This window comes from Seriola aureovittata, chromosome 10, assembly GCF_021018895.1.
Source record: "Seriola aureovittata isolate HTS-2021-v1 ecotype China chromosome 10, ASM2101889v1, whole genome shotgun sequence".
Taxonomy (NCBI): Eukaryota; Metazoa; Chordata; class Actinopteri; order Carangiformes; family Carangidae; genus Seriola; species Seriola aureovittata.
Window position 1 is genome coordinate 1,665,171 of NC_079373.1, and position 24,470 is coordinate 1,689,640.

The window sequence follows — 24,470 nt, forward strand, 5'->3', positions numbered from 1 at the left end:
GTGCAGTGAGCAGTTTTGGAACAGCATTTATGTACAGATTGTTATGATGATGATAAAGATTATATGTTTGTTCTTCATGATGACTGTTAAATGGAAGAGAAACATCTATACTCATGGGTTTGGGCTTCAGTAGATCAGACAAGGATTTTCATAAGTTCTAGATCATGCCACAAACACAAAACAGCTGCTCTGTCGTTCCTACATTTAGGCGGGTCTGCTGTGGGCGTGGCTGTGGGTCAGCTACAATGGTGCATCGCTTTAAATGTTGCTGCAGCAAGGAATTGTGGGATGGCGTTTTTTATCATTTCCTTTCGTAAAGGAAAGTCCTTAAGGAGATAAGATAGGAAACACTGAGGCACCTTTCCTTATCAATGAAAGAAGTGGAGCATCTCTGATCATGGCTGCTGCTCAGATACTTCAGCTCATTTCTAACATTAGTATTACAAGAAAGAAGACAGCTCATGAGCTTACTGGGGATTCAGAGCCAGAACATGTATAGTTATTTCTCTTATGATGGCATGATGATAAATTACAAAATCTGCTTTCATCAGATCTGATCAAATATATTTTGTCTACAAACAAGGGGCGAAGGGAGGGAATAAAGAATGGAAAATCAAGAGGTCCCCGACCCACAATTTTATACAACATATTTTACGTGATATGCCACAAAGTGCTGTCCCATTCCTCTTTCTACCATTTTGAACCCTTGCAGCCTTTCACACTCAATTCATGATCGGCTGACGTTAGTTAAGTCTGTGAATGTTCAGGGCTTAGGCCTTCGAAGGTACATGTCAGGTTTTCATAATTTTGACACTTCTTTGAATCCTTGAAGGTACCACTCCGTTTGTAGTCCATAGCAACGGTGCGCTTAATTTATCCACCTGCGAAGCAGTCCGTCAGACGAGACCAGCAGTGAAACGCAGACGTCTGACACAGTCTCTGTCAAAACGAGAAACTGAAACATATTCAACCGCGGTCCATCCTCATCACAGTTTTACGACATTAACATAATTAGTCCGGAGAGAACAAACTGCCAATGTAAGTCCATTTTTTAAATTTTCTTTTTATCACGGCTGTCCCTCAGTTAAAATGAATGAAATGAAAGAAGCCAACTGTTGAAACAGGGTGATACGCCAATTACCTAACGTAATTAACAGAATGTAGACTTTGCTAATCCCAACTGTTGGAACAAGACAGCGCTAGGCTAGCTAGCTAAATGCTAACTGTTGCGGTTAGCGCCAACGTCGCAAAGAAAAAACAAGTCTATTACCTTACCTGTTTGGTGGAAGGAATAAAGCGAACAGAAACTTTGTAAACTCAATGAGAGCAGAATGACCGAGGGACAGAGGATGTGAAGCTGTAATGTAAACTGTTATGAAGTAGGGAAGAGGTGAAGGTAAAGTAAAGGTCAGTAGAGGAAGTCAATGGTAAATGATAACAGTGACACGGAAATGAGAGTTAAAGTGGTAAATTTGATTTTATCACAGTTTTTTTTTTTTTTTTACAATTGCTAAAACACAATTCGTGGAACCTTTCACACTTTTCTCAGAACTGTAACACCAAACCCAATGGTCAACTGGATTCACCAAACCTCTGACTTCTCTTAAAAGAATCAATCACCTCAAAACTGTTTATCTGTGCTCAAAGTCAAACACTGTTTTCAGATCATACACAAACACAATCAAACTAACTGAGCGTTCATTACACACTACATAGAAAAATGGAAAACACAGTATGTAGTTCCAGAAACTCTTTGTAATAGACTAAAGTCATTTTTATTTTCACAACTCAGTTACAATATTGTCTAAAGTAGGTAATAAAGTGTTGAATGTCTGCATTCAGCACTTACAAACAGTAAAACTTCAGAACACAAAAGGCAAAAAGGACAAAGACAAATGAAAAGCACATTACACTGTTAACATAACTGCTAAATCAAACTCGAGAAGTGATTCATTCAGCCTCAGTATCGCATCTTTGTACTTTACTGGACTGTCATACATGTGTTTGTGTGTATAAATATATATACTGTATATTTATACCAGATCTCATCTCTGAACCTCCTGATTATGCTGCCACAGAGGGTTGGTCTCTTTGTCCGGCTTTCCTCACTGTCATTCCATGAACAAGAACATGGTCTATTACAGTTGATCAGATTTCATCTGAAATCACTGTTCTTGGTCTTGCTCTTCCTCATCCTCCTCTTCCTCTACTTCTCAGATTATTTTCCTCCATTGTTTTTTTCAAACTTCAACCTTCAACAACCTGTGCACTCTCAACTGGTTTATATTGGTTTCATCACATCATTAGCAACAAGTGTGAACAGTTTTGAGTCGTTGTGTGTAAGCTATGACATCTGTGCTGTACTTGTGTTTAACTTCTGCTACCTGTGGTTACCATTATGCAGCACGAGTGCATCACAGTTCACAGTGTGTTTCAGTGAGTGAAAATGTCTTAAGAGTTTTGCAAAAAGGTGAAATGAGATCTGCAACAATGGGTTCAGCCCACTGAGGATTTGGTTCAGAGAATGGCATTCGTTTAGTGTTTTAGCAATCTAGAAAAACTTTAATTTCAAAGACAGTTGCAGTGAATTTCTGTCTAAATCCATTATTCATTACCATCTTTACATGTGACTAATTTGTGATTAAAACAGGTGCATGGTGGCAGGATGAATAGCCCTACTGTAGAGCTGAATACAACACAAAGCAAACAGGAACATGGCTCTGACAACCCTTCTTCTAAAGACTGTGGCTCTGAGAAGGACAGTGATATCCACCCTGGTTCTGCAGGGGCTCCTTTTTGGGCTGGCCCTCCTTCAGATGCCAATGTGCCCCTCATACTCCCCCATCCTCAGCAGCACACCATCCAGCCAGGAATGGTGGACCCCCTCAGCTTAAGGTTTAATGTTCATTCATTCACTTCATTTCCACTGAATCACTGGTCATACATTCTTGTCCTGTTTGAGCTGTACTGTTGACTGTTGTATAAAGTCCCTGAGCCCTCCATATGTTTGAAAAGAAATTCCTGAAGGAATCCATGTCCTATACGCATTGTTTCACCTGCTTTAACTAAAATGTAAACAGCTGATGTAAATGTTACCTGGCTGAGTGTGATGAATTGATTGCAGGTTCCAGTGTTCATGTCAGTCCACTCAGTGTCAGATGACTTATCCAGACTACCTCCTGGACCAGTCGAGTCAGTATCACCTCCTCACCGGGTCAGTCCTCAGTCACTTCATGTGTGTGATTGTGTTCCACTGTAGCATGTTGGTCCATGAACTGATACAAAATGTCAGGTACCCGTAAACATCAATTCTTCAACAAATGGTAAAGTATTTGTGCCAGTCAGTTTACTATTTTTACTTTTGCGCCATCTGGTGTCACTGTTGAAAATGACACAAGGACACAGATGAACGAGCTGAGAGCTTTATGAAATGTCACACTTTCACTGGCATTGTTTAAGTATCTTGAAACAAAAACATGTATCATCAGAATGATCTGAAGGATGCTGTTATCACGTAACATTTCTACACATAGTCCCTTTTTAATTTGGATCACGTATATAAACTTAGTCTACATCAAGTGATCAGACTTTAAATGAACAGACTCTAGTATTTTTCAGTACTGGAATCATACCAGTGTTGCAGGGCCGAACAAGGTAAGATTAAATATCATGGGGGTCTGACCCATGCTTGAGTGTGTGCAGACCTACATAGGGGGGGAATGATGTGTATGGAACAGTAAAGTGACTTCAGGCGTCCTTGGTTCCCTCAGGCCTGTGCCTGGCCCAACAGAAAGCAGCCATCACAGCTCGTTCTCTGCTCCTTGGTTTACTAACGAACCCATTCTCTGCAGCATGATGCCGGTGAGCTCAAACATTTACAATCATACAAGTGTATACAATATACAATGCTCGTTTGTTTTTATGTGTGTGTCTGAGTGTGTCTTGTGTGTTTTAGGGGGACTTGCACTCTCCTCTCGTCAGTATCTGTCCACCACAGGCCATGGACCATCAGCAGGTTCAGGAGGGATTGACTGAAGTCACATCCCACATCACACAGCCTGTAAGTTCTACCATCATCTACTATCTACCATCAGAAATATGAGTAAGACTCATTGAGTTTAGTTTCATTGTGTTCAAATACAGCTAATACTGTCTGCTAGTATGTAAACCTGAGGGACACTGGTTTCATAATTTGGTTGTAAGGGAAGTAGACCCGGCCCTGGCATGTATGCATGTCCAATGTTTTATAGAAATTGAATGAGCTAGGGCGTCGTGTGGCGTAGTGCTCTAAGCAGGCGCCCCATGTGTGGAGGCTACAGTCCCCGCTGCAGTCGGCCCCGGGTCGAGTCCTGCATCGGACGGCCCTTTGCTGCATGTCATTCCCCCTCTCTGCCTCCCCATTTCCTGTCTCTCTACTGTACTATCAAATAAAGGCATAAAAAAGTCCCCCAAAAATATATACCTAAGAAAATGAATAAGCTTTCAGATTAGACTTTAGACTATAGTCGAGGAGAAATCTTACAGATACTTTTTATTATAGATGAAAGCATCATTTTAATGTTAATTTTAACATCATTTTGATTACTTTATGTACTGCTGGGTAGTTTCATCTACAGTGATGCATCATATTTTGTTAGTGGATACATTATGTATCTTAAATCTTAAAGTAAATGTAGTGACATCAACATGAGGCAGCATAAAATGAAATTTTATAAGTAAAGCGGAAGTTCCTCACTTGACTTGACTTCAATTTAATGGAGCTCATAGACGCTCAGTACACAGTGTCAGCGACATCATCAATGAATTTATTGTTCATGTCAGGGGAGCACAGAAAAAAAACAAGGTAAATGCCTGGATCGACGGCAACCAGTAACCTCCTACCACTGGTACAAAGTAACAAAGTACATTTACTCAAGTATTATGCATAATCACAGTTACATGTATTTTACTTTTTTACAATAACTGGAGATATGTTCACAGAGGTTGGTGTATTCAGCTGGAGTTTCCAAGGTCATTCATTGTGCAGTGGTCATCTTTGTGTGCAAAATTTTCCATGCCTGAAAAGCAGGCGGAGAAATAGCAGACATTGAATTTACAAAGGTCACAGGGAAAAGAAACACGACTTAACCCTAATTCTTCAGCAAAAATCTGAACATGATTGACAGACAGAGAGGTGGTTAAATAGACTAATAAAACAGATGACTAAAAACTAAAAAAGAATTACAGAAGGACAATATTCTATATACATAATATGAGATCAGTACACAGTATGATGATAAAAGTAGGGCTACAGCTAACGATGATTTTCATCACGAGTTAATTTGTGGATTATTTTCTCAAGTAATCCTTTAATCTATAAACTATCAGAGAAAAAACCTGTTACAGTTTCTCACTGTTCAACGTGATCTTAAATGTCTACAGTCCACAACCCAAAGTTACCTGCTTTCTGTCTGACATAGGGCTGAGAAAAAGACAGAGAATGTTTGGTATTTCTGCATTAAAATTGACTTGAGTTATTATCAAAATAGATGCCAATAATTTTATGATAATCTTAAAATGATCATAAAACAATTCAAGTCTTCCCTTTGTCTGTGTAGGTGGTGTGTAATGTGACTGGAGGTGGACAGGTGGTGCTGGTTAACCACTGTGAGCCAGGACCTGTGTTCCTCACCCTGGAGTCTGCACCGCCACACAGAGATGACGGCCCAGGTCAGGTTAAAGGTGGGTTTCAGTTTAGTTTGTGCCAGGTAGAGATGAAACAATACAAACATGTTACATCATGACTATAGTGATCAAAATGATCACAGTTATCACTATTATCGCGGTGTTGTTAAGATGTGCTGAAAATGTTCAAAAAGTGACAAAACACAACCTGAAATCATTTCGACAAGTGAATGTTTGCATTTAAACAGTAGAATAATAAAATGTCCAACACAGCTGTGTCACAGATGACCCGGGACCAGTAGCAGTACTGGGTTTGCCTGCTGCATGCCCACTCTCTAAACAAGGGAATAGAAAATTATATTCGTTATAATTTGTAATGAAAAGTGCATAAAATCACTTATATCTGAAAAATGTAAGTCCTACAGAAATGAAACGTGACAGACAGCTGGCCCATAGTGAAACATTTCACATAGTCAAAAATCATTGTGATAGCACCACCATGTGTCCAGTTATTGCTGTTGTATTGGACTAATACTTTTATAGCTATATTTTTTCTTATATGTTCATGTCCCTTGTTTTGACCATGATGAACTTGACATTTTGTGCTTATCAGTGAACCATAAGGATACAGCAGCAGTTCGCAGCAATCACACTGTAGTTCTTCAGAAAATGCAGATGTTGTAGTTAAATCTAGGTTTCTGTAGTAATCATCTTGTCTTTTGTATTTACCAGCAATGAGTGTGTCAGGGACCCACAACCAGGTAAGAGAGCAAAGTTTGCTCCATTTAAACCAAGAAACCAACTGTCCCCCAGCCCCAGTTCTGTCTTTACCATGACTCAGTGTTATTCATGTTTTACAATTTTTCACAATTGCTAAAACACATTTCTTGAAACCTTCCATGCTTTTCTCAAAACTGTAACACAAAACTCAATTGTCAAACTACATTCACCAAACCCCTGACTCTTCTTGCAAAATCAAACCATCACCTCAAATTAGCTTTATCTGTGCTCAAAATCAAACACTATTTTCAGATCCTACATAAGCCAATCAAAATAAAAACGCCACTTAGCATTGAAACCTTCCAATTCAAAAAAAAAATGTAATCATTCATTCATATATATCGCTCCCAGCACCACCAGACAGCTTGTCCCCTGTATGAGTCCAGAGATCAGACAGCCAACATGCAGCCTCAAGCCCCTCCAGCACGGTGAGAACTGTGGAACTGATTCAAAAATGTGATTCCTGCCTCCACTACACAGAGTAAGACAACAGAAACATCTACATGCAAACTGTTAGGGGTGTAACGGTACGCAAAACTCACATTTCAGTACATACCTTTTGGTTTTGGTTTGTTTTATTATGAATTTAACTTGTAAACTTGTAACCCAGTGGCAAACTGGCCATAATTTCAAATTGGATAACTTGTTGATGACTTGACAAGAAATGCACATAAAGGCACATTTCTTAAAAAAATATTTACGGTAAGTCATCTAAGTTTAATTGGTATTGCTGCAATCTACTAACAAGAGTTGAAGTGCTTCAGAAGGTTATCAAATAGATAAGAGATAATTAACAATAAAATAAAGATCCATTAAAGTGCAGTATGCAGAAATTTATTGATACATTTACTCAATTCTCATGTAATTGTTTTGTGTTCTATTCTCATTCTCTACTCCTGCAGGATCATTTACTTTTCCATTCATATGGTCAGTCTATTACAAATCATGCATTTATGGTTAAATATACAATTTAGGTCTTTGAGACACAGTGAACAAAGACCAAAGGATTTTATTTTGAAAAAGAAGGATGAATATATTAGGCTACCTTTTCAAAATCATTGTGAAATGTCTGTAGTTATTATTATGCACTATCAAAGCTGACGATAGTCAAGCGATCATTTTTACATCTGTAAAATCTTAGAAAACTAACTCAGTAGTCATCAGTAGTATAATGGAACTGGCACTGTGGGGTCACATTCACTAATAATCTGTGTGTGCTCATTGTCCTGAATATTGTGAAACAATGAACCAGGAGAGCTCACTGTGGTTTGTATGTCTCCATGCTGGCAACAGCCAGAGCCGGAGTCCTTATGTTTTCTCATCCATCCGTCCCATTGTTGTGAATGTGATATCTCAGGAACGCTGTGAGGGAATTTCTTCAAGTTTGGAGCAAATGTTCATTTGGATTCAAGGGATGATCGGATTAGAATTTTGTGGTCAGGTCAAAGGTCACTGTGATCTTTCAAAACACATCTTTGGCCATAACTCAATAATTCATACACTCATTATAACACAATTTAACACAAATATCCAACAGGATAAAATTATAAAGTGATGACATTTTATATCCAAACAGTCAAAGGTCAACTTCACTGTGACACTATAATGTTCTGTTCATTATTCAGCGCTGTAACTCATCAACCAAAGAACATATTTCCTGCAACTTGACTGGTTGGTGGAGGCAGTGATTGTAGTTCAATGTATTCGTATGTATCAACATGTCAGTACTCAGTAGCAGATAGTAGTGTTATACGGTACATTGAGCTTATATAATGTGGACTTGAAACACAGTTATACTGTATTCTCTTCTCTTATCCCTCTAGAGCTGTTGGAAGTTTGTGTGAATCAAAGTCCAGGAAACCCTGTCACTGTACCAGATCCCAGTGCCTCAAACTGTGAGTAGACCATCTTTGCACTTCATTTGTATCTAACACTGTGAAAGAGCAACTACCAACTTCTCACTGTAAGGGATATTTACTGAAGATTTAGTTTTTAACTAAACTGTCAAATTACCTTTGTCTCTTTCTCTATTTCCATCAAATTTGCACAAGAGAGGCAGAAAGCACACACACATACACACGCACACACACACACACACACACACACACACACACACACACACACACACACACACACTTGAAATTATGATGTCATTTTATGGAGTTTAATACGTATCTGTGTGTGACTGTCTCTTTCAGCTACTGTGAGTGTTTTGCCAATGGAGTAATGTGCAACAACTGTGACTGCTCTAACTGCCACAACAATGTAGAGCATGAGATGAAGCGGCACAAGGCCATTAAGGTTTGCATTGCTTCTGTTAAACACATATTAAACTTTAATGATGTATTTGTATGGCAGAAGTGCTTTACAGTAAGTCTGTTATATGCCAGAAAATATTTGAATAAAATAAATGAAGCAGCTAATGAATGAAAAGAGACTAAATAAAACAGCATGAAAACATTGATATATGATTGCCAATCTTAACATTAGGACCCAACTTAGATCACCACATTAGTAACCAACTACAACTAATAATAGAAAAATAATAACGTTGAATAAGTATGCAGTGACACCTTTATTGAAATAACATGAATGTCAGTGAATGATAAAATGAATGAATGATGAATGAAGGACCAACGCACAAATCATATCAAATTAATGAACGAATCCAATTATAAACAACCACTGGTCTTTTACAAACTGAAATCAATGTGAAAATAAAGCAATGTAAAGTTTAGAAGTTAAAGAAATCATTTATAAATAAGTCAATATTAATTAGTTGATAACGCAATAGTGGGAGGAGCTATTTCCGGTTCTCCTGGTTGCATTCATTTTTCCTACAAACAGATATCATGTGATTCACAGTTTGAGAATCAGTATGAAACTCTTTTTCACTCCTGTCCACATGATTAAACTATAATAAAATGTAAGATACAAGCTTGTGTCGAAAGTGTATTTTGACAAGAAGCATCACAGAACTTAAAACTCTATCACATGCACTGCTAATGGGAAGGAGCTAAAGATTATCACTCTGAGAAACACTTCTGGAACCAGAGGCCCCTCTCACCGTGCACCGTAACAAGTATCAGATAAAAACATCAGTGACAAAGACAAAAGGAAAAGTACATTCAATATCTGCAAAGTGCAGCAGGGAGCTGATAGTGACAGTGATACTGGTGATACATATAATTATCCGTCTGTGGGATGCTTTAGAATGGCTGACTGCTGTGTGAGCCGGCTGTTGCTGGCTGCTGCTGTTTGATCTGCAGCAGATGGACATGGTGAGTCAAGTTGACAGCACTGATCACCCTAATAGGTGTTTCAGCCAAGGTGATGGGTGTCACACTATTAGTGGATCTGATTCAGCAGCACAGTTACTGGAAAACACTCACAGGGAGACACGCTTTCTCTCACACTCAGCTGTGTGTAACACACACTCTTTTTGTCACTTGTGAGGACAGTGTATTGACTTACTTTAACTTCATAGAGGTCTAACCACAAACATCACATGACAAACAACCATCACCCTGACCTTAAATAGGGCGGGATCATTGATCTAATTTTATTTTCCATTAATATTCTGGCTTCCAACGATTATGAAAACAAGATAATGGAGATAAAACTATTATTGTTACGTTTGGGTGTACATTAGCAACATACGTAGGAGTGCGTCATCTTGAGCAGTTTGCCGGTCCCATGCTCATATCTTTAACTTATATATATATATATATATACATATATATACATATATATACATATGTATATATATGTATATGTGTGTATATATATATGTATGTATATGTGTGTGTCTGTGTGTGCGTGTGGTGTGTGTGTGTGTGTGTGTGTATTTCCACCCTCCCCGTGAGCGCCCCAGTAACCGTAGCAACCTTTGTGTAAGCAGATGCTAGTGACTCAGCAGTTTTTGGGCAGAAATGAATAAAGCTGATTCTGGTTGGCTAATTAGACTGATTTACCTCTTACCCTTTTTACTCTCAGCTGTTAGAGCAACTCTAAGGCAAATCAACACTGTGTGTGTGTGTGTGTGTGTGTGTGTGTGTGTGTGTGTGTGTGTGTGTGTGTGTGTGTGTGTGTGTGTGTGTGTGTGTGTGTGTACACAACCATCTCTCTACGGTTGTCAAATTTTAGTTTGAAACCATTGTTTTGAGGTCATTTTCCTGGTCCTGACAACTTCAAAGTTCTTTTGATGGTCAAACTTAGGCAGTTTCTACCACCATGCAAGCACATCGACAGATACACACAAACACCATCTCCACCTTGTACATTCACCTTCAAAATAAGAGTCAGACCTATAACTACAGTTTTTAGTTTTGCTGTTTACTGTAACGTCCACAGTAAGCTGCTGCATCACGTTCTGGCTCTGTCAGGCTGTCAGAGAAAATTCTGGTTCTTTTCCACCATCTTCACACACAGGACTTTAATAACATTAGCAATTATTATTATTGTTATTAATGTTATTATTAATGTTGCGTCATTATTACATAACATTTACCTCTTGAAGGCAACCAAAACATGCATGGATCATTGTGGTACTGTGGTGATAATTGTAAAAAAGATTATTTAAACCTTATAGAAATCACTAGCCACCAGCAGCTGGCTCTGTGCTAGACTGTACACTACATGCTCACAGAGCTACCTGCCCAGGGCCGTAGCCCCACCCGGTGGAAAAGTCACACCACACAGCTGTGCACAACAGTTTCACATCTGTTACATTTTGAAATGTGATAAAGACGGAGTCTGTAAGAGATAATATCTCCTCATGCCAGTGTAATCAGGGTTTTACCTAAACACTGACAGGAGCTGAAGTCTTGTGTGTTGCCTCCAGCTGTTTGCAGCTTCTATCTTTGAATATCTGCAGCCATCACACAGCAGCTTGGTCGATATGAACGTATCCAATGTGAGAGAGGTGCTGTGCATTTACACACGTGGAACAGCTGTTACATTATAATTATTAATTAACCCCGACACGGAGACGGGATCAGTCAGGCTGTAAGGGAAAATTCAGAGCTTTTCTACACTTCAGACAGATCAGCTGTCACACACATTCACAGTTTATAAGCTGCAGAAATCATCAGTTACACAGCGGCTGTCCTCAGTCCTGAGCTCCACCACAGTTGTTGGGATATTTCATCTTCCTTTAAATATGTTTTTTTCTGTTGTCATCAATCAATCATTAAAGTAAACAAAATGTGGCAACAGGAAGTAAAAATGAAAAAAATTGACCATGTTTACACATTTAGTGTGTGTACTGTAGTCAGAGAAATCTAGCATTACACATGGAGCTGAAGTGTTTAGAAAATCATAAATTCAGCTGATAAAAAGATTGTGTCAACACGGCAGACAGCATATTTACCCTGCTGTATATTAATTATTTGGGGTATTATGGTGTTGTGGAACTTAAAGCTTTATGGAGATTCAATTTTTCCTCTCCATTAGCACCATCCTCTCTGTCACTTCACCCAAATTATTACTAATACAGTCATTTTCTCAGTCACCTCCAAATAGTTGGGTTTTTGTCTTTCAATGGAATTTCACTTTTTTTAAAAAGTATAATCAATAAAATTCACCATGTCTTTTCAGAATCAGTGCCCAATACTATAGAGCTGAATAGCTGATCCACATAATTAACACTCGTAATGTTTGGATAATGTTTTATGTCATCTTTATATGGCACAGCTGGGTCACACAGCTCCAGGTCATTTACATTTCAACATTGAGCAACTGTAGTGTGCGGTGACACTTGGAAAACACTGAAAACAGGACAGGTGTGTGTGGGCTGATGTAAAAAAAAAAAACAAACAAAAAAAACAACGGGTGCAACACAGACTCAGTATCCACTGAAAGCACTTCAGAAACAGAAAGAGAAAATAGTGCTGGATGCTAATCTCTGCCTCCACCTTTGTCTTTAGATATTCATATTGTACCATTGACAGTTCCCAGTGAAGACTTGTCTTAGTGTCATGTGCTCTGACACCTGAATGCCTGTCATGTTTTTCTTAGTTGGCATTATATACTATACAACTTTTATACTTTAATGTGACAATCTGTAGACGTGTATCACTGGTTGAGGAATATTACCAGTCTTAATAGATCGTTCTCTAATCATCACTGGTGTTTCTGTTCTGTAGTCGTGTTTAGGTCGTAACCCAGATGCCTTCAGGCCTAAGATCGCTGGTGGGAAGTCAGGAGAGGTCAAAGGTTGGCACAATAAAGGCTGCAACTGCAAACGCTCCAACTGCCTTAAGAACTACTGCGAGTGCTATGAGGTACACACACACACACACACACACACACAAACAAACACACACACTCACACACTCATAAGTGGCAGCCACAAGGTCTCAGGCTACATCCACACATTTTCATTATTCCTTCGCACCAGCAACAGTCAGAGCTGGAGGCTTATTTTTTATGTGTTGTCCGTCCCGCCTTCCCATTCTCATGGACACAATACGCCTTGACGGAAACTTTTCAAATTTGGTAAAAGCATTCACTTGGACTCAAGGAGGAACGGATTAGATTTTGGTGGTCAAAGGTCAATGTCAGTGTGGCCTCAGAAAACACTTTTTAGCCATAATTTGAAACTTCACACAGCTATTATGACAAGATTTCACACAAATCTTAAATATTTTCTATGACTCTGGATAAACAGGGATGTAACCTGAAACTAGTCTGAGTGGAGGACGCAACCACGAGGAGGTGATTCTAGTTTTTAAAACTAAAATGATCTCCGTCCAGACAAGAACGCATCACATGACCATTCATTTACACTGAGCATTTAGGAGCTGGCGTTAACAAGAAGTACCTTACATTGTCTCCTTTACAGTTAGTTACAGAAAATACTCTGAAAGAGCAACAGCAAAAACAGTTGTAGCATTAAAATACAGAATGTAACTGAGCAGCAGCTGCTAGCAAAGACAACAAGGTCAGTAACACTAATATTCATTATCATGTTGTATTCACCACTGGTAGTCCAGGCTGATGAGAGCCAATCAGGAGAGAGTGCGTGTCTACGTCATCGTTTCCAAAGGTCTCAGTTTCTGTCGTCCAGACTACAACGCAACTCCAAAGTTTTCAAAATAAAACACAACCCCAGAGTTTTCAAAATAAAACAGGTCCAGCAGAGTTTCCTAAGTCCAGGGTAGTGTGTGAACGTAAAAGTGATGAGTTTTAAAACTAAAATGTATTAGTGTGGATGTAGCCTGAGTGCTGAAACCAAAGGCTGCATTCAGACTGACTGACTGCAGACTGATCAGCCCACTGTCCAAACAGGGCTTTATTCTCCTTTGAGGTGGTACTTGTGATTGGCCATGATTAACTTTTTTTGCCAGACTTTGAAAAAATAGTGGAGGCTGCATATTTTAATCCAGTGCTATTGATGTGAATATGTTCTCATGTTACTCTCCTTCTACTGGCTCCAACTACTGGAAGATATAACTTTGTTTAAGTAATAAAAACTACTCACTCTGAATACATACAACATGAGTCAATGTCTCATTAGCTGAGGTTGATGTGGGAATTGGCCGTTTTTATGCCACTGCGCTGGCAAAAGTGCACTCCGTACATCCGCCGGTCCCATTCTTGTGGACGTGATGTCTCATAACGCCTTGATGGAACTTCTTCACATTTGGCACAAATGTCCACTTTGACTCAAGGATGAACTAATTAGATTTTGGTGGCCAAAGGTCAAATGTCAAGGTCACGGTGACTTCAAAAATGTATTTTTAGCCATTACTCAAGACTTCACACGTGAATTTTGACTAAATTTCACATAAATTATTCATATTTTCTTTAGCTACTACAAACATTTTTATTCATTTCTGTCACTTTCACACATGCTCACATTTATTTTCTTCTACAGTTTTTTCAGAGTGAGTTAATCTGTGTGTGTGTTTGTGTGCAGGCGAACATCATGTGTACCTCCAGCTGTAAATGTGTTGGCTGCAGGAACTATGATGGTGGCTCTGAAATGGGCCTCAAAGAGAAAACTATCAAGGACAAGTGAGTCAGTTTGACACTGCACATCATTCTACATCTCAGCTGCTTTAAATCTCTAAAATTAATCTCAAACAAGAACCATGTGAACACACATTCATTCTCATTTGGCATGTAAAAGTGATTTAATGTAATTTGTTGTATACACCAGTTTTCTCATGCAATTTTTTTTTGTTATGTAGATACACACGTGTTGATTTTGGCTACATTAGTTCAACTCAGTTGGCGTGACGTGCACCATGGCAGCCATGACCAGGAAAAGTGATGTCGGGAAATACTTTGATTAAAAACATGACAATAACGTGCAGTGAAAGATATGTGGCGTTAAACTTGCACATCATGTTCTCCGACAGCCAAACAGACTGGAAACACAAACCTAACGTTCCGCTTGTGTTTCCAGTCAAAATTCTATATATAATTTGTGAGTAATTGAGTATCGTGATCATATTTCCACCACTGGTCAACCAAGTGCAGTTTCCCCATTGGTTGTTGCACTTTCAAAGTGAATTGGTACAAACAGGTTCTATGAAGGTGGTGTTTACAGCTGCAGTGTTGCCAACCTGTTGCCAACATCTGTAACTATATTTAGAGACTTTTTTCGAACAAAACTGGATATAAACCTGGTACATGGCTAGACTCTGTACGGGTACTAACCTACACCTCTTGTTCTGGGCAGTCTGAACCTCTCTATGGTTTCCCGGCTGCTCGGGAACTATGGGGAAGAGGAGGAGCGCTTCCAATACACTGAATCTCGCCTCGATTACAGCAAATAAACTACTTTCATTCCGTGTATCATTATTATTAAGGAAGCAGAGGAATAACTAAACATAAGATACATGGATCAGAGAGAGCAGGAAAGAGGGAGGGAGAAAGTCATTGGTAACTTCTAAAGAAACTAGCAGATCTTAATATCATTTAAACAACAGAGCCACCAGCAGTAGGAAATGAGACAATACTCTTACTGCAGCACAACAATAAAAGCCCTGTTAGGAAATAGAGGGTTTCTGTCTAATGAAACACTAGAGGGCTTTTAATTTGAAACAGTTACAGGAAATGTTGAGTTAGTATTAACATGTAATGCAGCAACTTTAACACGACAGACGGGTGCTACTGAAAACTTCATTCTAAAATTCCTCTCTGACCAATTCTTCCAATCAGGGCATTTATGAAGATGTTCAGGTGGTAACTCATCAAGTTAAAATTAAACATTTACAACAGGATTGTCCAGTTAAGAGAGTTTAGTGAAACAGAAAAGTAAGATGCAGGATGGAAGTGACCATTTTCCTGAATCTGAGGTGATCAAATCCCACCCCCTCTGCTTCACTGATTACACCTAGTGTGATGTTACCCAAGAAGTTAGTGTGTGTGTGTGTGTGTGTGTGTGTGTGTTCAGATGGCCTGTGTCAGTGATAACCCCCGCTGTGGTGCAGGCTGTGTGCGGCTGTCTACTGGCCCAGGCTGAGGAGGCGGAGAGGGAGGACCAGAGCCCCGCTCAGGCTGAGCACATGGTCCTAGATGAGTTCGGTCACTGTCTCACTCAGATTGTCAAGGCCATGTTCAAGTACAATACGTATTGAGACTTCAGAATAATTCTGTGGAGTCTGAAGCCTGTCACATGACAAAAGCAATACACAAAACAACGATCAAAGCTCACACACAATTTCTTTAATTTTACAGCTTCATCATATCAGTTTATATACAAGCTTTAAGTTTGAAGTTCTATGTTCTGTTTGTGGAAAGATTCACTGGTTAAAATAAAACTGAGGATCTGTTATGTGCTCCTCAGTGACATGAACTTCCAGTAGTATTGTTCTATCGTTAATACAGCAAAGACTGTATGATTAATTTAGAGCAGTGTGGCTGTGCTGGTTCTTATTCCAACATTCACAGTCAATGTGGAAGGACTAGTTTATACAATAGGTATCAGTCACTGCCTTTTGTACTTTAGAAATAACAAAACATGAACTGACTAATCTGTACATGTCAATTCATCAACTTATTTACTATTAAATTTATTTATTCTTCTTCTCTAATTTGTGTTACGTATTCTGTTTTTGGATATTGAAAATAATTCAAATGAATTTATTTATTTTAAGATCAACTTTGAGATTTATGTAATTTCTAGTCTGAAGAGATTCCAAAATAAAAGTATTGAGTTACATTTGATGTTTGTACAAATTTATTTTCTTACCTACCACACACTGGTCTAAACCACAAACCACTTCATATTGACATTTTCAGAATATCAGTTCTTTTCATGAAACAAGACCAGGACCTGGTATCTGGCTGGACTGCGGTGTATTATCATTCAGTCTAGCATCAGCCAGTTTCAGTCTAGTGTCAGATCATTTCTGTCTAATGTCAGCCAGTTTTAGTCTAGTATCAGCTTGTTTCAGTCTAGTATCAGCAGGTTTCAGGCTAGTGTCAGCTGGTTTTTAGCCTGGTGTCAGCTGGTTTTAGCCTAGTGTCAGCTGATTTCAGTCTAGTATCAGCTGGTTTCAGTCTAGTATCAGCTGGTTTTAGCCTAGTGTCAGCTGGTTTCAGTCTTGTATCAGCTGGTTTCAGTCTAGTATCAGCTGGTTTCAGTCTAGTGTTAGCTGATTTCATTCTAGCATCAGCTGGTTTCATTCTAGTGTCAGCTGGTTTTAGCCTAGTGTCAGCTGGTTTCAGTCTAGTGTTAGCTGGTTTCAGTCTTGTATCAGCTGGTTTCAGTCTAGTGTTAGCTGGTTTCAGTCTTGTATCAGCAGGTTTCATTCTAGTATCAGCTGGTTTCATTCTAGTGTCAGCTGGTTTTAGCCTAGTATCAGCTGGTTTCAGTCTAGTATCAGCTGGTTTCAGCCTAGTATCAGCCTAGTGTCAGCTTGTTTCAGCCTAGTGTCTCTCAGCGGCTGCTGCTGCTACATGACTTATTCACATTCCTCTGGTATTCGGTTGAATTATTAATGCAGTATAGTATAGTCACGGCCGTACCCACCATTGAGGTCACCGAGATCTGAACCTCCGTGACTTTTCTTTTCTCATCTGATCACCGGCGTCTTTACCAAGGGTGGAGTGAGCGATTTTGTCCTTACTACAAAATCTGCTCAGCACAGTGGTTCTTTGATTCTGTCAACAAACCGGACAGGCAGCTGAATTTGCTAAAGCTTGACACAAGTAACTACAGGATTGGTAGTTCAATGTCATTCATCCCCTGACATCATTTTGGCTCCTCTATTTGTCATTCAAGCAGCAGATCTACTTCACAATACATGGCATTCATGCATTTTGGGAGTACATGAGGGAAAGACTCACTCTGGTCTGAGTCTCAGTCTCCTTGACGCAGAGACACTGGCTGGAAGAGATCTGACTGATGGAGGACAGAGAGGGGTCTGGTGTCAGGTCCTCATCCTCCACGTAGTCCTCCACCCAACTTCTGTTGGGTGAGACAGTCAGCAGAGGGTTCATCCTTGCCGTCCTCAGAAGAGGTACGTTCCTCTGAGTCTGAGACGAACCTGTTGATGATGTGATCCATGTCATCTTTCATGGTTCTAGACGTGTTCTAGTGGAGAAACGAGCAGTTTCAAAGTCATGTTTTTATTTCTCATAAATATATAAAGTTGTATTGTCGTAATGTGTAGTTCAACCATTTTCCTACTATTTTGGATACTTACTTAAAGATTTTCGTTGTTGTCAGTTGTTTGCCCACATTTTGATACAACACATGCAATAGTTTATCATAGTGTTAAGTTTTCATCTTGTGTCTGTGTGAAGCAGAATAGACAAACGGTTTTGTGCAAATTCATCTGTTAACTGTAAACGAACTCAGTGTTGATGCTTCAGTAAAGTGCATTTAACCTGTTTAACTGTCTGTGTGCAGACCTCTTCAGGTGAGCTCACCTGCTGTGACTCCTCCTGTTCTCTTACTGAGCTCTCTGTCTGCAGGTCCAGCCGCTGTGATCAGATGTTTGTAGTTTAGCACAGATACTCTGGCTGTTCACTGTGGAGAATAAAACTGAACTGAGACCTGTGTCTGCGGAACACTGTTCTACTGCTGCACTGTGAGCTCATACAACTGTGTAAAATGTCTTCTATGTTCAGATTTCAGAACATGAGTTCAACTTAATGTTCTCTGACTTGTTGATGACTTGAATTAATAAACTTCACAGAATTCAACCAGTTTTCTAAAGAAAAAAAACGTTGTGACTCCATCACACTCCAGTCTGGAGCTCATGAACAGGTTTGTTATGTGTGGAGACTGAGCGTGTGCAGTGTGAATACTGTCATAGACGTATGACTAAGCTCTAACTTCAATAACCCCGTGACTTTTGTCTTGTGCGGCTCCCAATCTGAAGTTTCCTCTTTGTACAACACAATTCTCTAAATTTCTATGAAATGTTCTGACATCATTCCTGCTCTCCCCTTTAATGTAAGTGTAAACCTCTGACCTCACACACACACTGGCACATTGTCAGCGGACTCTACAGAGGTGGCCACTGGGCACCACTTTACAACAAGACTCCCCTTGTAAAGGATTTATTAAAGGTTTATAACTAGTTTATTAATGGTATTGTTAGCACTTTATAAATCATTTATGAGCTGTTCTAACACATTGGATAAAAAGGCCAAGGCTGCCAAGTCTTTTTTGCTTAGGAAGGTTCCTAAAAGGTTCCTCGAAATCTCTAAATGATGAGGAGTGCTTCCTATCTTATCTCCTTTAGCATAGGAAACACTGGAGCTTCCTTTATGAAAGGAAAGGAAAAGGCTGTCCCACAATTCCTTGCTGCAGCAACATTTAAAGCAATGCACCATTGTAGTTTCACAACAGTAGACCCATAAATGTAGGAACAACAGAGCAGCTGTTTTATGTTTGTGAGATGATCCAGAACTGATGGAAATCCTGGTCTGATCGACTGAAGCCCAAATCTATGAATATAGATTTCTTTCATCATGAAAAACAAATATACTGAATTTGTAGTTAAGAGTATCATCATCATAACAAAATACTGCAGTCTATACATAAATGTCATTTCACTAAATCTCTCGTGTGAAGCACTAAAAATGAATTTTCTCTACTTAACAAATGTATCAAAATGTCAAAGGTGCCTATGACAGGAAACTCTTTATACTTGTGTCTGAATATAATTTATTCTGATCTTTAGCTCACATCCGTATTTCTATTAAATTATTATTTTACCAGTTCAGCTTTCTCTATTTGTATATTCCTTTCATGTCATCTTTTTCAACATTTCAATCCTGTCTGCTCCGTTTTTGTGGTTAAAGGAGGATTTACCCTCCATGTGTTATAAATAAAGTTAGTTTTAAAAAAAAAGCCGTCAGATTCTCTCTGCACCGCAATTGTCTTTTCCTAAGTCCTTATGAATTCTCCTTCAACATCTTTCCTTGACCTCAAGACGATTTCAGTCGAGGTCGAGGAGAAGTAGTTAGAGGAGATTATTTTGACTTTTTGACTGCAGTGACCTGTTGCTTGCCAAATAGTGAGCCCACATGTCTCTGTACTGTTCAGCCTCATGTCTCGTTAGTTACTGAGCTTCCTTTGTTTTCTCCATCATCAGCATTTGTAGCTCCTGCTTCTTCACATGTTTGTTCAGTTACTAGTAACAAGTTTCATTTGACAGATCAAATTCTGGCAGATCACATGATCATATCAAATGAGCAGATTCATGCTCTGAGGCCGTGGCTGTGTTGTTCACCTGTACATGTATCAGCAGCCGTCCTCATTCTACTCACAGCTGCTGATCACATTGTTCTGCTCAGTGCAGATTAACATGGAGATGCTTTCTGCTGGTTGCTCTCTTCTTCAGGACTTTATTATCCAGCTAGAACACAGGTGGGAACCTTCCTTTACCTGGTGAACTGCTCACCCATCCTTTGTCCCACTGTTCACATCTCTGTGATTCATCTTCATGTTTCTTCATCTCACCTTTACAACCATTTATTCATCAGTTACTGACATTTAGAGCAGGTAAAAGGAGCCTTATTGTAAAGTGTAAAACACGTCACCATTTATTACTTACTATTATTCCTACCATGGGCATATAGGAAAACTTCACATGTTTGATGAAAGTCTGAAGGCATCTGCATTCTACTATGATGTCATACCGCCACCTCCTGAAAACAGGAAGTAACCATTGAGTTACAACTTCATTTGATTTGCATGACCTTTTCATGGTCTGGTGAAAATGGTCTGGTCGGAAACAACAAGTGGCCCCCGGAGTTCACAGCAGGTCAGGGGTCTCTGCTTGCAGCTTTAATATACAATTAAACACATGCAGTGTTTTCTTGTGTTACAGTGCGCTGAGCTGTCGGGGCCACCATAGCAAAACACCCAAGGCCCCCGGGGGCCTCAGATTTACTCCTTTTTTCTTTGCTGAGTTTGTGCTCCTGTCTGGTTGGTGGGCCCTGTGTCAAAAGATCTTACTCCTTATAGTTGAGGTCAGTATACGTCCAGCAGCAAATCTGTGTCCCAGGGCCCAGCGGCAGGTCATACTCTTCATGTCTATAGTATATGTAGTCCAGCAGGAACCAGACCCAGCTCATTAGACTACAACAGACTGCAGAGATGGATGATGAAGGCAGTGGATGATCAGTGATACTCAGCTTTTCCTGATACTGGGAAACCTGTAATGGAAATAAAAACAGCAGCAACATAAAACACCGTTACTCAGTGGGACAGAGTCACACACAAACACAGAGGAATCACACCGCGGCTCCATACTATTGATGTTCCTCGGTGCAGATCACGGCCGTGACGTCAGCCTGTGTTTTTGTGCTGTTTTTGAGCCTCTAGTAAACAGGAGTCCTGCCAGGCCTCACAGGGAGCAGGATCGAACCTGTTCCTGCTGCTGCTGCTGCTGATGGGGGATATAAGCAGCCGGGAACGCTCTGAAACACACACACACACACACACATGCTGAGACTGGAGCGGCTGCTCTCGCTGCAGCAGACATGGTGAGTGAAACAAGTGCATGTTTTCAACTTTTTATACCGAGTCAAATGTGTTTCTGTCTTTAAAACTGTCGAAGCAGAAACGTTTTTCTAAAAGGTTTATAACATTTGAAATGTATTTACTTGAATTAGTTTAAATTAGTTTGTTATTGACCAACTGACCAATTCACTAAAGACAGCTACTATGATTTATGTATGACAACCATGAGAATTTTTCTTTCTGCAGAGTAATTAACATTCATAATGATGTTAATACTCTTAATATACTCTGTGTTATTTGAATAATTATTATTTAGGTTGTGTAGTTATTCATTTGCTACTTTTTTATTCATCATTTGATATTATTTTTATACAACATGTAAATTATATTATAATATAATATAGTATAATATATTATGGTATAATATATTATATTATATTAGAATATACTATTCTAATATAACAAAAAAAAGATATTATATTAGGCTACAGGGCAGGATACAACATCCAAGGAAAACAAAGGAGACCTGTGTGTCTTCGTGCGCACATGTACCATATGTTAGTGTGTGTGTACTGTATGAATTGTATCCAGTACACAAAGTACTCAACACAGCTACTGTACATTAGTGCTCAGGTTCAGCAGTACAGCACAGGAGGGGTGAGTTAGAGATGTAGTGTGAGCTGTTTTTTATTATTATTATTGTACGCCTTTATTAGACAACAGCAGTGGAGACAGACAGGAAATGCAGGGAAAGAGTCTGGGAATGACATGCAGCAGATGGTCCAGCTGGCTGTGAGTTGAACTGGGGACTTGCTGCAGCTCATCTGCGCCCCGACCTTTCAGCTCCCAGGTGTGGTCAGAAGGTGGGGTGTTGAGCTGCAGTCAGCCCTGAGCCCTGAGACCACAGGGTCTGTGACGTGTCTTGTTTGTGTGTTTGTTCTTGTTCCAGAAGATAAAAGCCACAGCTGTCTGGACATGTACTGTAGTCATCTCCCTGCTGGTTGTATGCTGTCATACACAGAAGGTAAAACTCACCATCCACTCACAGTTTCCATCGGTCTCCTGTAACACACCCACAGCAAACTGTTGTCATGTGTGTTCCTCAGCTCAACGTCCACTGGGGTCCTCAGTCCATGATGTACCTGAAGGGGAAACGTGAGTGTGAACACAGAGCTGACTCTCTGCTGATGATGTCACCACTCATCACCTTCCACACGGTCAATCAGGGTGTGATCCAATTCAATTCAATTCAGTGGTGCAAAACAAAACCTGTGATATTATAATGAGAAAGACAGTAACAATAACAACATGGGAGAATGACATCACAAAGCAAATGAATAACTGTACACATAAATAACTGACTGCACACATTTTGATAAAGGTTAGCTGTGTGACAGACAGTGGGGGACAGTGGGATGGTTGGGAGTTGAGGAGCTGAACAGCCTCAGCCAAGGCAGCAAATCCAGACTCACTCACTTAGCCACAAAGATGTCCACACAGTTTGTGTAACGTGCATGGTGCAGGAGCGGGGGTCAGGACTCAGGTGGTAGAGCAGGTCGGCTGCTGACCCCTGGGTTGATGGTTCAATCCCTGGGCCCAAATTCCCAGGTAAAAGCAATCTAAAGACAACAACAACAATAAAAACAACAACAGCAACAAATGGTGCAGAAGAAAGAGGTGTAAACTGGAAATATGTGGACACAGACCACAGCGCCTCCATCCGAGCAGCTGGGATTGTGTTTCTTGTCCGTCTGATCATGTAACAGTAATAGGACGGACTGGGTGTGTGAACTCTGCGTTTCATGTGTCATTGATCTCAGGTTTAGAGAAAAGCCACAAGAATTGATCAGTTGTCAGATGTTAAGTCCTGGAAGTGTCCCGCTCTCACAGAGATCTAACAGCAGGCCGCTGTCAGACGGCGGCGTGTCGGTTTAACCCTCTCTCTGCTGCTCTGTCTGCAGATGGCAGGAGGTTTGTCTCAGAGGAGGACGGCAGTGTCCTGAAGCAGGGTCTGCAGGGCTGGTATGCAGTTCTCAGAGGTACAGGACCACTTCACACACACTCATCACGCTCACACACTGATACATATATATATACATTTATATAATGTATGTATATATATATATACATATATATATATGGACTGGACAGTGTATTTTCATCAAGACAACAACAAATGTAGTGAAACTGTTTCCACTGTATAGATGAAATAAAAACAATGAAGCATTTATGCTTCATGTAAAAGGTTTGGTCGACCGTGCACTTCAGTTTGCAAGTTCCCAAACGTTTTCATTGGTGCAGTTTTTTAAACCTAGAGATGTCTCAGTGTTTTGTGTTTATCAACTCTGAGTTGTGCTTTATATTTTATATATATGTGTGTGTGTGTGTGTGTGTGTGTGTGTGTGTGTGTGTGTGTGTGTGTGTGTGTGTGTGTGTGTGTGTGTGTGTGTGTGTGTGTGTGTGTGTGTGTGTGCAGGCATTCAGAGGCTGCAGTCACTGGACATCAGTAAACCCAGTCACATCGTGAGCTCAGAGAAAGTCCTGATCCACTACCTCCAGGAAAGATGAGAGCGTCTGCACACCAACACTTCACACACACTTGAGTTCATCACAATCAGGCTCCAGTTTCTATTGAATGCGACAGGCAGAGACACAAGAGGTGCTACGACCCGCCCATCAGCAGTTTTACATGAATACTTTCTGTGTTTCTACAGAGAGTGAAGGATTGTTTATTGTTTTACAGTTTCCTCTGTGAGTTGTTACGTTTTTTTCTTTGTATTTTTAACTCATGAATAATCTGTGTGTGCGCGCTTTGTACAGATTCCAGGTTGCTGTATATAAAACTGAACAGAATGAGACAAAATGTTCTGAATAAATGATGAACATGGTCTTTACATCTCTGTTGTCTCTGTCTGTCTGGCTGCAGTGTGTCAGTGTGTCCACCAGAGAGCAGCAGTAGATAACATGAAACCTGTCCACACAGAACTGAACTCTTAGTTAACTATGGAAGGCCATCTGAATCATTACTAGATAAATAAATAAATACAGAGCTGTGCTGTTGCACCACTATTAATAAAAATGTAATTTC

At 39.9% G+C, this 24,470-nt stretch overlaps 3 protein-coding genes across 6 annotated transcripts; all 3 read left to right on the forward strand.

Annotated features, from left to right (window-relative positions):
• The first annotated feature begins 913 nt into the window (after positions 1–913).
• On the forward strand, positions 914–6,500 carry LOC130176169 (uncharacterized). Its single transcript, XM_056387106.1, has 7 exons — positions 914–1,038; positions 2,651–2,895; positions 3,125–3,214; positions 3,771–3,861; positions 3,956–4,060; positions 5,598–5,721; positions 6,397–6,500. The coding sequence occupies exons 2-7, from the start codon at positions 2,666–2,668 to the stop codon at positions 6,498–6,500; spliced, it is 744 nt and encodes a 247-aa protein (XP_056243081.1). The 5' UTR covers positions 914–1,038; positions 2,651–2,665.
• On the forward strand, positions 6,445–22,411 carry tesmin (testis expressed metallothionein like protein). Of its 4 annotated transcripts, XM_056387615.1 has the most exons (7): positions 6,445–6,872; positions 8,268–8,339; positions 8,643–8,745; positions 12,591–12,728; positions 14,366–14,463; positions 21,245–21,405; positions 22,332–22,411. In XM_056387615.1, exons 1-6 carry the CDS (start codon positions 6,847–6,849, stop codon positions 21,369–21,371), a joined length of 564 nt encoding a protein of 187 aa, XP_056243590.1. In that variant the 5' UTR covers positions 6,445–6,846; the 3' UTR covers positions 21,372–21,405; positions 22,332–22,411. The 4 variants fall into 4 exon arrangements, with proteins under 4 accessions (XP_056243590.1, XP_056243592.1, XP_056243588.1 ...); XM_056387617.1 differs by lacking the exon at positions 22,332–22,411 and having other exon boundaries at positions 21,238–21,321; XM_056387613.1 differs by lacking the exons at positions 21,245–21,405; positions 22,332–22,411 and adding an exon at positions 15,851–16,421.
• Positions 22,151–24,437, forward strand: LOC130176170 (spexin prohormone 2-like). Its single transcript, XM_056387107.1, has 5 exons — positions 22,151–22,174; positions 22,332–22,406; positions 22,489–22,537; positions 23,344–23,421; positions 23,859–24,437. The coding sequence occupies exons 1-5, from the start codon at positions 22,151–22,153 to the stop codon at positions 23,948–23,950; spliced, it is 318 nt and encodes a 105-aa protein (XP_056243082.1). The 3' UTR covers positions 23,951–24,437.
• The last annotated feature ends 33 nt before the right edge of the window (positions 24,438–24,470 follow it).

Coding starts and splice junctions, on each gene's coding strand:
- LOC130176169 (XM_056387106.1), top strand. CDS start 2,666: ATGAATAGCCCTACTGTAGAGCTGAATACAACACAAAGCAAACAGGAA. Junction 3,862..3,955: donor TTCTCTGCAGCATGATGCCG/GTGAGCTCAAAC, acceptor TGTGTGTTTTAG/GGGGACTTGCACTCTCCTCT. Junction 5,722..6,396: donor CGGCCCAGGTCAGGTTAAAG/GTGGGTTTCAGT, acceptor TGTATTTACCAG/CAATGAGTGTGTCAGGGACC.
- tesmin (XM_056387613.1), top strand. CDS start 6,847: ATGCAGCCTCAAGCCCCTCCAGCACG. Junction 6,873..8,267: donor CCTCAAGCCCCTCCAGCACG/GTGAGAACTGTG, acceptor TTATCCCTCTAG/AGCTGTTGGAAGTTTGTGTG. Junction 12,729..14,365: donor ACTACTGCGAGTGCTATGAG/GTACACACACAC, acceptor GTTTGTGTGCAG/GCGAACATCATGTGTACCTC.
- LOC130176170 (XM_056387107.1), top strand. CDS start 22,151: ATGCAGCAGATGGTCCAGCTGGCT. Junction 22,175..22,331: donor AGCAGATGGTCCAGCTGGCT/GTGAGTTGAACT, acceptor TTCTTGTTCCAG/AAGATAAAAGCCACAGCTGT. Junction 23,422..23,858: donor CTGGTATGCAGTTCTCAGAG/GTACAGGACCAC, acceptor GTGTGTGTGCAG/GCATTCAGAGGCTGCAGTCA.